The 16,299-nt window shown below is 39.8% G+C and overlaps 2 protein-coding genes across 2 annotated transcripts; one reads left to right on the top strand and one right to left on the bottom strand.

Moving 5' to 3' along the window:
• Positions 1-5,259: 5,259 nt before the first annotated feature.
• On the bottom strand, positions 5,260-12,974 carry LOC119647047 (39S ribosomal protein L54, mitochondrial). Its single transcript, XM_038047803.1, has 3 exons — positions 12,767-12,974; positions 5,544-5,686; positions 5,260-5,485 (listed from the first exon to the last, which is right to left on the bottom strand). Exons 1-3 carry the CDS (start codon positions 12,864-12,866, stop codon positions 5,324-5,326), a joined length of 405 nt encoding a protein of 134 aa, XP_037903731.1. The 5' UTR covers positions 12,867-12,974; the 3' UTR covers positions 5,260-5,323.
• A 71-nt stretch (positions 12,975-13,045) lies between these two features.
• On the top strand, positions 13,046-15,853 carry LOC119647046. The gene is made up of 3 exons (XM_038047802.1): positions 13,046-13,299; positions 15,463-15,588; positions 15,653-15,853. Exons 1-3 carry the CDS (start codon positions 13,143-13,145, stop codon positions 15,793-15,795), a joined length of 426 nt encoding a protein of 141 aa, XP_037903730.1. The 5' UTR covers positions 13,046-13,142; the 3' UTR covers positions 15,796-15,853.
• The last annotated feature ends 446 nt before the right edge of the window (positions 15,854-16,299 follow it).

Below are 16,299 nucleotides of genomic sequence, written 5' to 3'. Positions count from 1 at the left end.
CCATTTTGTATTAAAGACCAATTATATTTGTTCTTGGAAGCCTTAACTAGGATTTCTGTCTGTTTCATTCGATTATTTTTATACCCATGAACATTCGAATAAATTATAATTTTTTCCAATATGCAAGACAGTCGTTTCGGAAAGTTTCTTGTGATCAATTTGTTCATGTCATTTACAGCTTTTTTAGTTTGCGGAAATCAAAATACTGCGCATTATACAATAAAGAGATTTGTATCAAGGAAAAACTTCAGAAGAAACAGAAATACAGCCTATGGTTGAAAGGTGCAAACTCAACAAGGAATGGAAGACTTGGGGGATTTTTTTCCGTTAGAATGAACAGGAGTTCTAAGTCTGAAGTTGAATGAATGAAAGTTACATTCCTATTTTTTGAGGTGCTGACCAGTGTTGACTTTTTTACTATCGAAGTACTAAATTTGGCGCCTTTCGAAATTCATCATTATCTCAGCAATTTTTTCTGGTTGTTCAGTATTTTTTTTTTAATTAAATAAGTGCTATATTGTGGGTAGCGCAATTTCGAATCTCTGAATCTCTCTGTGAGATGAAAACCGTTCATCTCTAAATTTCTCTGAGAAAGAGAGTGCTATCAAAATCTTTGAGTTTTAGATATTCAGTACACCCCTCAAATATGGGCGGTTATGAGTTAGGGTTTCAAAGCGACCAGAGTCAATAGATTGGTATTTATTGACTAGAACATGATAAAGAAGTATACTTTCTCAGATTGTCTTTCAGTAGGAGAAGAACCCCAAGTACACTTTGTTCTCGTGCGTAGATTGGCTATTGTATAATGTCCCATGCTAATTAAATATGCCTGCTCAATCGGTAAACCTTAATCTGTAGCATTTGTTCGAAGTGAAGGTTCGTACACGGTACATCTTCTTAAAACATGATTTCAGCAAGGTGATTCAATACCTATCCCTAGCGGTACATTGTTGTTTTACAATTGTAATTGCCTACACAACATTAAAATTGAAGTTCGAATTTGGTCGGGTTTTAATTTTCATCAAATCTCATGTTTAGGTGTCCTCGTCTCTCCTAAAATAATGTACCAAAAATATTTTGGTATTCACATTATACGATTATACATGGGTGTGACACAAAATACAATAACAGAAGAGTTCAAAATCTTTTCTTTTTGTTTGAACCTAGGTAAGATCATATAAAAGTACTCTTTAGTACCTTTTTGCCATATTCTTTAGTACCACAGCTTTTCCACTTCCGACAACACTAGTGCTTTTGAGCCGTTTGCGTTACCTAGCTCAACAAATGTTCCGCGGCTACCCTCTCGTGTTGTTGCACATAACCCGAAATTTGTCCATGAATGACTAACATGCCATGCATAATAACAAACACATCCTGCGCACACTAAAATGCGATAAGGACAAAGCCCAGCATAGGTACTCTGTTTGCACTGAAGTAAATCGTGGTCTGAAGCCCAAATTGGACGCATGACTGATGTAAAGGAAACCCGGTTCGTCAAGAACTTCAGAACTACTAACTAGCGCTGGAGGAGCTCATGGGCTCAGTTAAATTGCTCTACTGTGATCCGAAGAGTAAATCAAAGTGTGGCAGGTAGAGTAAGATCTTGTTAAGGACATTGTTACACGGGACAACCACCGTCCAGTGCCGGAGTTGATATTTTCCTAGCTTCTCATAACAAAGCTGATCCTCAGCAATTTGTTCAAAAGAGGAATGATCAGAGAAGAACAGAATTTTTAGGACCGACCACAATGAATTAGGCGTTGTACCGATCCTGGAAAAATTGTGAGAGAGGCATCTTCGATGGTGTGTCATGTAATTTGTGCCGACGAGAACTCACTTGCGAAGATTGGTCTGAACATCGAAGTTGACAGGAATCGTCCGAAACAACGATGGCTTGATACGTTGGATGATCATTTCAGAGTCCTGGTACTCCATTCAGATCAGGCCTTTGACCAAGCAAAATGGGGTAACTGATCAAGACGAGCCAACCCCGCTTCTGAACGGGGGAAGGAGTGAAAAAGGAAAGACATAGCCAGGAATGGAATCGTCGTTTTATATATTACTATTACGCCTCCCAAGTAACTCGCTCACTGCTATATTATATAATAATAAACGTTGGCGCAACAATCCATATTGAATCAGGGTCTTGAAGTGTCTTAGAGCACTTCATTCAAGAGTGTAACGGCACACTACAGTACAATGTAGGTGGCAATGTGGTCAGCATTGCGCTCGCCCGAAACTATTACCCTGATTTGACTCAGGTACTCATTCACAGCTGAGTCGACTGGTATCCGATATCCAATCACGATAGCAAATCCCACTGTCACCAATGAGATTTGAACCGCGACCTTCCGCTACGCCAGCCCAGCGCTCTAACCACTTGAGCCATCCGGACACACTATATATCATATATATGTATATATATCAATCATACATCAGCGGTCAGAGGGTAGTATAGGTTCCAGGGCGAAACGTGGATTGGAACCCACCCCGGAGCATAGCATCTGGGAAACGTCTGCTGAACCAACGCCAACAGCTCTACTACCAAACCCTATCTCCACCTCCACGTGATGACCGCTAGGAGCTCTTTCTTAACGAAAAGCTGCAGACGGAGAAGGATGAAGGCGAGTCTCTCGCGCCTAAAAACGAGACAAAATGTACCAACTGGTCCTCCAGTTTGGGCGTTGGGTAGGACTGAAAACCCTACACGAAGCCTCGAGCAGGATGGATTTCAAAACGACGAATACGGCAACGACAACAGATTAACCATTTGCGCATTTTCCCATGGAACGTGCGCTCCCTGTACAGACCGAATGCTGCTGAGCAGCTAGCCGATACCCTGTCCAAATATAAGGCTAATGTAACAGTGTTGCAAGAGATGGGATGAACCGATTTCCTGGAGAAGAGCCGTTACACCATATATTATAGCGGCCATCCAGTAAACCATGTGCTCGGCTTTGAAAATATAAGCGAAAGGCTATGCACTCTTCGTTTGCGAGGCAAACGTGTAGACGAAGTAGCGAAATTGGATCCAGCATTGTTAATGCCTTAAACGAGATCAAGTTTGGTGTTACCGTTCGCAAAAGCGATGCTTCCTAGATATATAAATTGATCGATGCCTTAGATCAGGGCCATAGAGAGAAAATCCTGAGGTGAAAATTATATTATTATTTCCTTTTTTCATTGAAATTTCTATTCCAGGCCCCCGGCTTTGATTCTGGGACTGCAGAAATCCACCACCTCCATCTTCTGCAGCGGAAATCTGGGTTTCTACGTAAAACTGTACTATGGAAATGTTGCTCGTTTTAGACCGAAATTTTGCAGTGAAGCGTGTTGCAGTTGCCGGAAGCGTTGAACCAATACCGGATTTACGCTTGTTTCCACCAGGCTTTCCGGAGTACAATAGAACAATGCAGCAAGAGAGAGGAATGTTTTTCAGAGTCCCACCATCTAACTAGGGATGTGTAAATCATGAGGGAGTGGATTTGAATGTGCCAGTCAGTCCATTCATCTTAGTGATGCGGCACAAAAGAGATGAAATTGAACCCGAATTGTGTATTATCCTTTTTCCTTTCCATCGAAATTTCTACTCCGGGCCCGAGGAAAATCTCCCTCCCATTAGGCATGGCCTTCGACATTTGTTTGTCCAAACGATCGATCACATAAGATACTTATAGAGTACCTGTAATTACATATATATTTTACTAATTGGCCCATAGCTTTGTAATGTTTTTGGATAAAAAAAAACTGAACCTTTTTCAGTGCCAAAATGGAAAATTTTCATTGTCAACTTAATTTAGATGTTTTTCCATTTTTCATGACGAAATTTTCCTCATAAATGCTACAGATGAGATACAAATACCGTTGACTCTTTTGTATGGACACAACAAATTGATTGCAGCTTCACTGAAGTGTCCCATGGGCATGGGCTTGCAGAGAAAGTGTTTTTAGATATTTCAGTTCTTTTCACCCCAGGATCCTTAAATTGAAGATGAATGTTTTTCAACTCGGGAACACGCAATGTATTCGCGAAACAGGGATACTCCAAGTAGATTCCGCGAACTTTCAATGACTGGCTTTGCAATTTATTTATGGTCACTACAAAGCCCAGACGCACGGGAAATTGTAGAAGCTTGAAATCGAATGGCGAATCCGTTGGAATCATCGGTATACGCGGGATGAAGACTCTTCTTTGTATTTTCCCTTAATGGCATCGATGACGTTATTCATTAGGTTTTTCACAGCCAGTCTCGTGCCATTGCACAGTCCAGCATAATCATAACTGATCCTACTTTTAATTGTAAATTGGGGGGTAATAGTCCAGGCAATTCCAGGGAGTTTAAAAACTCATTGGGATAGCTAACTATGTCATCCTGGTTTGTAACTGTGTCAATTGATTTATTAGAAAATAAGTCTCGTGGAAAAAAATTCTGAATGGTCGCATTAACATCATCGACGTCTTTGTTTTTGGTCGTTCCCTCAGTCAATTATAGTTTCTGAACTGTTATTCTATGTCCGTAAAAGCTACATAAAACCTGTGTCCGTGGAATCGCTCTATTTCATTGTCTCGTGCGGGATCTATAACACATGCCTGGAATTCAAAACTATAGTATATATATGGGGCAAACCAAAGAAGTGAACTAGCGGCAAAAAAACCAATACGGCATGTCAAGTATGCCGTCTCAAAACACATAGTAGATAGTGACCGTAACGTTTTCTGGGATAACGTGGATATAATGAAAAAACAAAAACATAAAGTCCACAAACTAGACGCCGCAGGAAGTCTGGAAATATTTAAACAAAGTAACGCCAGACCGATGTTCATCTAGCTTATTCCAGGCAATTAGGGTAAGTAATTAAATACTAATTATCAGGTTGTTTGTTTAATACGTTATGATGTATAAGGCTATAGAGTTAAGTGAAATAAATTATTACAAAACCAGCACTGAAGAAGGACACATGTTGTTTCCAAAACACAACATTTATAATTAAACTGGAATTTTTTCCTTTTAATAGTTTTACTTATAATGAACTATAGGAAACAAAAGAACTACTTTTATAAAACTTTCAAAATAAGGACACTTGGGAACGATGGTTATTTATACTGTAGGATTAACATATAGATTTTGCAATGAAACGATTTCTCAAATCACCCTAGACCACCACCAAGTTGTCGGTGATTGGAAATAACAAACCCGGAAAGGGGACTTGACCATTGGATTTGCCTTTAAAATTAAAGAAAGAAATGAAAAGACTGTATTGTAACTTCTGGAAAAATTATTCTTACTAATATTTACATGTAAATAAACATATTATGATTCAATTAGAATTTTTTCAGTTTCGATAATTGATTGTTTCGCCTCAGTGCTACTTTCCTCAGCCGCCGCCAATATTGTTTACTGTTTGGATCAAGTTCTTCAAGAGGGATGATACGCTCAACGTTCATTTTCCACAACCAATCGGGATATTCAGAATCTGGCTTCAGCTTGAAATAGTAAATTTATTGTAACTGAGAATAGCCATATAAAGCGTGAATTACTTACCTTAACGTCCTCCCCAGTTTTATAGATGTTGGATCCACACACATAATTGACTAGTTTATTGACATCCGTTTCAACTGGTATTTCCTTTTTTTCAATGATAGGTCCAAGCTTTCCGAGTTTTTTCAATTTCTTGCCACCTGGAGCTGGGTTTTGAACAAAATATAGTTTTTTTTTCGTTTTGAATTTGTAGATGTACTTCAAGGTTTTGTATAAAACAAATTTTTCAAATCCATTCTTCACTTACAAGTAAATGGTTTTCCGATCAGGGAAAAATTAAAACCGATTTATTAGACTACATGTAAAATGTTTGAAAGTTTTGATGGTTGGAAACGTTAGTACATTGAAGTCTACATATTTTGATTCATATCTAACAACATTCTGAGCCTAAGCGAGGTAAGATGGTGGGATTCTGGAGAGCTAAAAATGCAGAATATGTAAGTTGAGCATAGCATAACTGTGCATACAATACATCTGAGTGCGAAGCTATCCACAAACTTTATTAACGTAAACATATGCATATGTCTGTCTCGAGTAATTGATATTGATACAGAAAAAACTAAAATAAGTCGGGATACCGGAAGCTGGGCGCTTCGGGTATAAAAGTTTTGTGTTCATCTCATCTCTACGCACGATTTTCCACTCGTATATAGCTAAGAGTACAAAACATTCCGTCACTTTTTCCCCCTTCAAGATACACATAAGTACATATAGAAAAACGACATAAATACGGTGTCCATCCTTGATAAACAAACATGGTCTACTACCACATTGAAAAATTGATCTACGGCATCTTCACGCCTTTCCACTTTACTCCGTGCACAAAAGCACGTACGTAAATTAAAAACCACTGGTAAATGGGGACACACATGTCTATTATATTGGTTACTACCCGCAAGCTTTATTGACACAAAAAGCCAAAAGGGGAAACTAAAACGTCCACATGGGCAGCGCTATTTATATAAGTTCACTTTAGCTGATAATGACGTCATACAAATCTTAGCGTGCAATAAATTTACTTGAAATACGAAACTTTGACCTTCTATATCTTTGTCAATATTAACTGGATTGTCCTTTCAGAATTATCTCCTTTATAATCGTCTACGCTGATACCAAATTTTGTACCTCCGGGGTAAAATTAGGGGGGTTTTCCGGTAAATTTCGAAAACACAGTAATGTACTATTATTACCTTATTTGTGCAGATATCGGAACGGAATGTATTTTGGAGCCTATATTTCATACAGACCTTTCATTTGATATCTTACATGACCATATTCGGTGAAAAAAAAATACACCCCCTCTCGCATGTATGAGGAGCCCACCTTTATTAAACTAAATGCAAAATAGCGCCACTCGCTGCATGTAAAGGCGCACAGACCACATGTTCTCACCAAATTTTGTGACAATAAATTCTCCAGTTCCTGAGTAAATTGGGTGTGACAGACTGACAGACAGACAAACGGACAGACGGACGTTGAATCGATTTTAATAAGGCTTTGCTTCACACTAAACCTTAAAAAGGCCAAAAAAAGGAAAACTAAAATGCTTCCACATTTATGTTATTATTATTTATATGATGATGACTCTTACATGACTCGGATTACAATAAATTCAGGTAAAATAAAAAAATTTTGATATTCTATAACTTTGTTAGTAATAGTTGGATTTTCTTCCAACTTTTCAGAATTTTGTCTTATTTTATCACTTATATGATGCCAAATTTCTAGGATGAACTTAAGGAGGTTTCTCGAAAATTTCTAAAATATGGTAACATGCTATTAATAATAATAATCGTTGGCCCAACAATCCATATTGGATCAGGGCCTTGAAGTGTTTTAGAACACTTCATTCAAGACCTTAACGGTACACTACAGTAACACTGTAGGAGGCAATGTGGTCAGCATTGCGCTCGCACGAGATTATTACCCTGATTTGACTCAGGGACTCATTCATAGCTGAGTCGACTGGTATCCGACGTCAAATCATGCTACAAATCCCACTTCCACCAGTGCGATTTGAACTGCGACCTTCCGTACGACAGACATGTTATTACTAACTTTATTTGTGTAGATATTGAAATGGGATGTATTTTGAGGCCTAGATTTCATACAGATGCAACACTACGAAATTTTTCAAATTGTTCGGCTGGATAGGTTCTCAAAACGAGACATGGTATAGTTTTGTGGGTCCATATTTTCGGTCCTCACTTCCCTCATTGCAAGCCACTCTGAATGAACAACACTATGGTTCCTTCCTATGAAGCAGTCACATTAAATTCACATATTAATTTTCGTTTCAAAGTGTCAAGATGAGATCCAAGAGATAAATATGTTGCTGCAAAACCCAATTGGCTGTTTCTGGAAAGGGATTGTTTGTTACATTCGACGAAAACTGGATATTTTTCCGAAAGAATACTGGATTAAGCGAAGGAATCAGAGGCTTCATTTAGTCATTATAAAAAAGGCGGGTTGACTCTGAAAAGTCGACGATATCGAACCACCTCAGAAGAATCACGGCATTGAATCCCCTCAATTGATGCGAAGGCACATCAGCACAATGAACACGCTACACATCCGACTCAGCGAGATGCGAGTCGGCTCAATTGGTGAAGCGATATTTGAGGGCTTGTTGATGTGGTGTATGTACTGTGCGCATAGTTTATACATTTCTGTTTTGCAAATACCGCCCATATGAGTATTGCACGTATGTAAGTAGGCAGGTATGTTTACGGGGCAATCTTGTATCGTGCAGATCGAAACGATCAATTTAAGATTTTGTGTAAAAACAATTATAAGGTGAAATGTGGTATGAACAAAATGTGTACAAATTTCAATATGGAATGAAGTACCTTAAATATTCATAGATTCGACACCTAATATTACATACGAGCGACATTTTAACAGATCGAAAACGTAATTACGAAGTCAGATCAATTTTTCGCATGAGGTTGTCACGAACAAGATGAGATAATATGTACATACATGCATGCTATGTATTGTCGCACTAGGAATGTAAGTTATGGAGTTTCGAATGAAACAACTAGAATTTTGGAATTGAATCTTTTTTTATTCAAGGTTTGAATGCAACTAATTACAATTTCCTTTGTTAATTAAAATGTTACCTCGCAGCGGAAATGCACAAGTGTACATTTAAATAGTTCGTTCCTTAAATAAATGTCGCATTTTAGGTAAATTTGATGTCCTCGACGTTATTCGCCGGAAAAGATCTCTAGGAAAATTTGCTAGAATTTTATAGTCTTTGGAGTACGGAATTGGTTCGGGTGATTGTATGTAGGTAGAATTGGGAAATATTACTCTGGGAATTGAGGATGCGCTTCTTAAGTTTATGATGTGAATTACAGGTAAATGCTAACTTCAGGAACATGTTTATTGGGGCAGAGATAGGAATGTGTTAACTTGTATATAGCCCCCGAACACACAGCCTTTTGCATATTTATTCCAAGAGTAAATCTATCAGAGTGAAATTATACGGTGTTTCCAACGATTAATTAATTGAAATAATAAAAACTTGTTGTTTCTTTTTCGTTGGTGTGGGTATTTATTCTTGCAAATACCGATATTTCGGGAACCACTTGTTCCCTTCATCAGTGCAAGTAAATCTATTGTTTACCAAGAACTCTTTGTAATTTATGAATATCAAACACTAGGAAACAAAAATCACGACATATTCGGCAAAAAGTTTATTCTGAAATTAATTTAGAAGTGTTTTATTGTTGATTTTTAAGTTTTCGATACAAAATTCTCCTCATAGTGCTATAGGCGAAGTGAAGTTAATGCTGACTCTTTTGAGTCTGCTCAGCTAAATGAGTCGACTCACCGAAAACAGTCATTTACCACCACAAGTGGATGCATTAGTAATTATTGACCAGATTATAGCAAAGCAGGTATATGTTCAGATGTGGATCCATAATCCGCCACAATGGACATGAAACATGTATTTATTTTCCAGCCAGACAACGAGCATAAACATACTTCGAACTTATTACGGATACGACTTCTTCATCTGGGACCGAAGATTCATCTAGGATGCTTTCTTGAAAAAATCTCTGGAAGACAATGCAAGTGGTTTGGAATGTAATTTAAACGGTGTGAATCAAATCATTTTCAATTCGATGCTTCGTCTTCTCGTGGCTGTAATTGCTGCCAATGAGAGGGAACAATACTAAATGTTGCCACCTTCTCTTCCGCGTCTACCAAGCGATAGAAAGAAGAACTGGAGATGTAAGCGCAACTGGTCTGCAAAGGTTTTCAGTCGATGACAGCGAAAGAAGGCGAAGCTTCTTGGGAATGAGGACATGCGCGTTGCTGCTGGTGAAGGCGGTGGCGAGCTGATAATCCCCGTGAGACCCACGCAGAAAACTATCGGCAGAAGGTGGTGGCGAGACTCACGTTGGATGCAGCGAAATCCTCAGTTAGCGGCGGTTTTCATATTAAATTAAATTGAATATCAAAGCATCCTATCTACTGGCAGTAAGGCTGGTAAAGCTGCAGAACTTCCTCATATATTTCTAGTAAAAGAGCTATGGGTTGGATTTAACAGAATCTATGATATTGAATTAGCAAAGAGGGCTGCATCTTTTTCGATTAGAAATCCTCGCCACCCAAAATCTTGTTCTCATATCAAAATTATTAGAAGCAACCAGGGTAAGACAATTGTATTCCCAGGACCTAGTTGCATTCATCTGACTGTACCAGGTTAAGGGCAAGAGGAGAAACGTAAAGTGCGCCCTTACGTTCTTGGGGTCAACAATATTGAAGTAATTGGCCTAATTACAAAGTTATTATAATTGACTAGACTAGGCGACAGACTGTAATGCAGAAACATAATCCTAGGAAAACGGATTGAACAAAGTTCAATGCACTTCTTGGCACCAAAGTGGAGTTTCCTAGGCGACTGAGGACTCCTTTGGCAATAGAGTAAGTAGCCGCTCCGAATAGCCCAATAAGCGCTGTTGTGCGCCATTTTGATGCCACAAATTCCTCCGCGACTGCCGTTAGGAGAGTAGGGATGCATAACTCAGCCGACTCAATTCTTCAAAGCCAGCTCGTAGGATTCACGAAAGAAAGCAATTCTCCCACTTTGCAGCTAGAAATCTCCTTGAAGTCCCCAAAGAATGGTTTACCTAGTGACCGTAGCTTGACTCTAGCTTGAGTTGGGCAGTCGCAAAGGAAATGCATGAGGATTTTCCCCTCTTCTCCGCCACTTCGGCAATGCGAATTGTAAGTTATCCCGAACCTGACAGCATGGTCCCCTAAGGGCCAGTGCCTCGTGCAGACCGCCGTAATCTTCCATACATTTGCACGCGTCTGCCGTAGGAGCTCTTGTGATCGGGTTTTGTTATAAGGGGGCGAAATCGTCCTTGACTTGGCACAGGTAGTGAGCCTTGGCCACCGGAGGTCCGCGGCCGCTAAGTAATACGAGTAGATTCTGCCCTTGATAGTCGAAAGGGCACCGACTGTACCCGCCCAAGGAATACCAAGAGCAGAGCCCCGCCTGGCCAATCCGCCAGCCCGCTCATTTCCCTCTATGATCTTATGACCGGGAACCCAGCGGAGGATGACCTTGAGCATGCCGCGCAGAGTGTTTAGCGTGTTTCTGCACTACCCCACCAACTTGGAGGATGTCGCCACTGAGTATAAGAACGGCCATGTTACGCTTAAGTCTCGGGTCAGGCCCGAGGCAGTGACAGTATTGCCAGTATTTCTGCTCAGAATACACTGGCGAAACCTGGGAGACGATACGATTCGAAAACACTGTGTGTATTCGAGAAAACTCCGCACCGACTCCATAGACCAACCTTGATCCGTCGCTGAAGAATAATGTCTCATAGTCTTGCAACACGCCGCCAGTCTTTCACTCTGTCCTGGTTGGAAAGTCGACAGCAAGGTTTCTCGTGAAGTTCAGCTTGCGTGTGGTAATAGTCCATGGGGAATGGCCAGATTTAACAAGGGACTTCGTCTAGGATGTTACTACTACTACGCTTGGTAACAGGCGACCATCAATTCTTAATGTTGTCTATCCACGTTTTCTACTAGAATCAAAATAAATAAAAAGAGTTAATTTATTCCAAAAAGGAGATAGCAGAGAGCTTCAAAAACTCTGATAGCCGACCAGACGACTTTTGAATCATGCTTGTAAAAGCCATAAAAATTAAATAAAGATTCGTTAAACTTCAAGAACTCCCTTGGAAATAAGGGGCTCGTAAAACGTCCGAAGCGAGACTCTTTTAGATCATACTACGAGGAAATATAAAGGAAGGCGAGACTTGAAGGCCTCGTAGAAGCCTTAAATGGGATGAATCAGCCAAGTTGGACTCTGTTAGAAAAGCGGATGCGGCTTTCACGAACTCTACAATTGAGTTTGTACAGACTCTCTTCTCAGGTGACCGAAGTGGGAGGGAGAGAATTGGCGGTTTCTGCAAACATTTCAACGCAAAAGTATTGCTAGAGAAATATTTCTTAGCAGTCGCTCTAAGTGCTCTATACCTTTCTTAGCATCCCTGGGAAGATGTTACCAATGCCAGGTGCTTTTGAAGTGTTCAATTTCCCTATGCCCAGACTTGAATTGTCGATTGGGGTGTCAGTAGCGGAGTTTAGAGTTTCACATAATGGTATGTGACAGAGCCTTAATGCCACTAGACAGACTTAAACTTCTGTCAGAACCAAACAAATATACTTGCAGAAGTATTGTGGCCATTCTGACTGCCTATAATTCGCTAGCTGGATATATGGCCTAGTCCGGATACCGGTTGTTGCGCCGTTGATGATGATGGAAATATGGATCGATAGAATATTTTCTATGTGAATGCCTACGTTTGATGCCTATGGGCGCATCAGACATCTTTTTTGCTGCTAATGTGCTCCCTTTGCAGCTGCTAGCAATATATCTACTAATGGATTTCCTGCGGCATAGTCAAATTAGAAACCTTGGTTAGTTTAAGAGTGCAACCAGAGGGAAATTCCATAATTGAGGCATTTGAAGGAATTAAAATCCCCCAGATAATGTAATATGAGTACACCATGGATCATCACAACACTGCTATCAGTGGAAGAATGCAGTCTCTATGGATTCCAGAAAATAAGTGTGATTGCGTAGAATCCTCATCGTTTTTGGACTTTTTGTAACTATTAAAAATGCTGCAAACAGCATCAAAGTTGTCAAAGACCGATCAGAACCTTCAGTCGTGATTTTAAGGCACACTTACCTGCGGCTGGTTTCGCATATTGCCTAAGAAAAATGCTAGGCATGCTTGAACTTCTGGTTCGCAATATGTTGAAAGCACTCGAAAGCAATGATACATTCATCTTGAAGTAACTTGGCTTTATAAATATACTACTAATGTGTGCTCCCAAATGCAACTATATTCCTTCCTACCCACAAAGTATTCGTAGGTTATGCTCATGACGTCTGCAGTTTATTTGTAGCGGTTTCCATGGAAAATGGCATAATATTCTGGCCGGGCCTTTCAGAAAATGTACCATAACCTCATATTTAGCAGCTGATTTTTGTTTTGGTCTGCTTGTAAAGCGTAAGGTGGTATCGACGATTTTCTCACTGAATTAAATTATTACACTGATATCATGAAGTTTCCATCAAATCGAACGTTAGCTAAAGTAAGTGTCTACATTGCGATTGGTGGCATTTCTGCTGTTATGTATATGAAGTACAAAATCGAAGACCGAATTAGGAATTACGAGTACTACCGGCAGGCATTCAAAGCATTACGGGGGAATGCAGGTAAATATTCCGTGGAATGAGTATTTTGAATAGAAGTAGGTTTGAATTTGAAGCTTAATCCCAATCAACACAATCATAAACGTGCACTTCCTAAAATTCGGGAACACAACAGTGCAGATAAGAGAATGAATGCGTTCACAATGCATACAATACCTCATAAATATCCCGTATTCAAAATGGCTACATTTACAGAACCTAACTTCATCATCATCAACGGCCCAACAACCGGTATCCGGTCTAGGCCTGCCTTAAAAAGGAACTCCAGACATCCCGGTTTTGCGCCGAGGCCCACGAATTCAATATCCCTAAAAGCTGTCTGGTGTCCTGACCTACGGCATGGCTCCATCAGGGTCTGCCTCGTCTTCTTTTTCTACCATAGATTGCCCTTATATACTTTTCGGGCTGGATCACCCTCATCCATACGGATTAAGTGCAAATAGACATGATCCTATTACAACCCTTCTGTCAGTATTGTCTTGCAGTTGATTGGCAGCAGTAACCTCTGCTTTAATTGGTTTGCCCTTCTACTTTTCAATCACCAATTTCATTGGTTAATTTCGCATAATCTGTTGATTTGAAGCTTTATTTTCAATCAAGAATTAGCAAAGCTGAGCTAATTCTTCTACTTCTTCTTTTTCTTCAGCCTTCCTCCCGTTCACAAGCGGGGTCGGTTATACACCCGCCATACTTCGAACTTTACTTTTCATATCGTGGTAGAGATATTGAACCCAGCGCACGAGTTCTTCTGGTGTTGTCGTAAAGCATACCAGATGAGTTCGTGTGGCACACGGTCAAACGCTTTCTCTAGATCCAGAAAGGCAATGTAAAGAGGGTGATGCTTCTCACGGTGTTTCTCCATGTGTAACCGTGCAGCGTGTATTGCGTCAGTAGTTCCGCAGTTTTTGACAAATCTGACTTGATTCACGGTTATTTCAACGATTTCGCGAATACGGTTGACAACAATGCGTTCAAAAATCTTCATGGTATAGGAAAGTAACCGGATCGGATGGTAATTTGAACATTCTGCTGGACTGTCTTTCTTTTTCCATATTGGAACAGTAGTACTTTCTTGCCAGTCAGATGGTGTTCTTCCTTCCTGAATAACCCGATTAAAGAATTCACTGAGCAACAGTGTTGGGTCCCAGCTCTTCGCTTTCCAGAGCTCAGATGCGATGTCATGACGTCCTGTGGCTTTTCCCGATTTCATTCGTTTTATTGCCTCCTCAGTTGATGAAATCTGTTCGAAGTATTCTCGCCATCTATCCGTTGCGGCTCGACGGTTGATAAGCAAAGTACCGTTCTAGCCATTAACGCAACAGAGGTGTTCTATATCCTGTGTACGTTAATTACGGCTTTTAGCAAGTCGGTACAGATCTCTCTTGCCATCCCGAGTGTCCAGTTTATCATAAAGATGTTTGTAATGGTTCGCTCGGGTGACAGCGGGCGCTTTCTTTGCTTCCCGGTTGGCATTCTTATAAATTTGCCAATTAGCAGGCGTTTTATCGTGGAGAAATTTGTGGTAGAGACGTTTCTTTTCACGGACCTTCATTTCAATATCATTATTCCAAAGCCAAGTATCTCGGTTGATATGCCGCTTGTAGTGCCAGTATTAGATTATAAGATATATGGAAGTCAAACCACTTTGGTGTTCGTAGTTGAAGTCTACCAGTCTCATCTTTCCCGCTAGAATCAGATATAACTTTTCAACTGGGAACTATTATGTGGGCCTCTCATATTCTATTCTATGCGTTACTATTGAATTCTTGAAATGTTAGGCACACGCTTAGACCATTCATTATTCTATTCCAATGCTCATGATTTTGAATTCTTTATCACGATTTCATAGGCAACGTATTTCTTTAAAAAAAAGATGCTACACTTCCGTTTGGCATGTATAGGGAGCCACTTCTTAAACCCAGCGTAAAATGATGCCACACCACACGTTTTTACCGAATTCGTGACAGTAGCTTCAGTCGTTTCGGAGAAAATCGGGTGACAGACAGACAGATAATCGATTATCGATAATCGATTTTAATAAGAGGATATAAGCAATTGAAATATTATTTGTTCGTATTGGTCTTAATGGTAGGCTTAAATGGTCGATTTGCAGTAATCTATACTTAGCGAGTTTTAAAAACGTCTATAAAATATATCTCTTTGCAGGTGTTGTTAAATTACTCGGGGAGCCAATCAAGGACATGGGATTTGATTTGGCGGACACAGAGAAAAATAATTGCGATGGAAAGACCGCTCATTTTGAAGTTGCAGTTAAAGGTCCATTAGATCGAGGTATTTCACTAGTTATATAAGTTTTGGTGATAAATTTGGCTTTTCACGTTTAACGACTTTCAAGGTACAATGTTTTTCTGGTCAAAAAGGACAAACAATAAATGGGAATTACAGCGATTAGAACTAGAAGTCAAATCACAACTTGACAAACGATTCCTCATTGTGAAAGAAGATAATGCGCCAAATCATCGAAACCAAACGGAGTAACCATAAGTAAAGTGTAGCTTATATTTAAGGAAAAAAATAAACAATTTTCGGACAAAAACCTTTTCGTTGCTATTAAAGCCATTTGTAACTTTATTGTTTTGGTATTTGCAAACTGCTTATACGCATTACTTTTTTTGTTTGATAAAAAAAATTTAAAAAAAAAGTGTTACTTCCGTCCAATTGATATTCTCCGCTATCTTGCTAGGCCGGATAGCCCCATATGCACGGAACATCATTGGCCCATACCAAAGAGGCTTCACTTCAGACAAATTAGCAACAGATCAGATTTTCTCTCTGCGGCAACCGATGGAAAAACTGTTGGAATATGGACAACAGTTGCATCATCTGTTCATCGACTTTAAAGCCGCCTATGATAGCATAGCCAGGGTAAAACTTTACACGGCCATGGGTGAATTCGGTATCCTGACGAAATTGATAAGGCTGACTAGTCTGACCCTGATCAATGTGCGAGACCAGATAAAAACAGCAGGATCACTCTCAAGA

Source organism: Hermetia illucens, chromosome 1 (assembly GCF_905115235.1).
Source record: "Hermetia illucens chromosome 1, iHerIll2.2.curated.20191125, whole genome shotgun sequence".
Taxonomy (NCBI): domain Eukaryota; kingdom Metazoa; phylum Arthropoda; class Insecta; order Diptera; family Stratiomyidae; genus Hermetia; species Hermetia illucens.
Note: the sequence above shows the minus strand (reverse complement) of the source record. Positions and strands in the feature narration are given on the sequence as shown.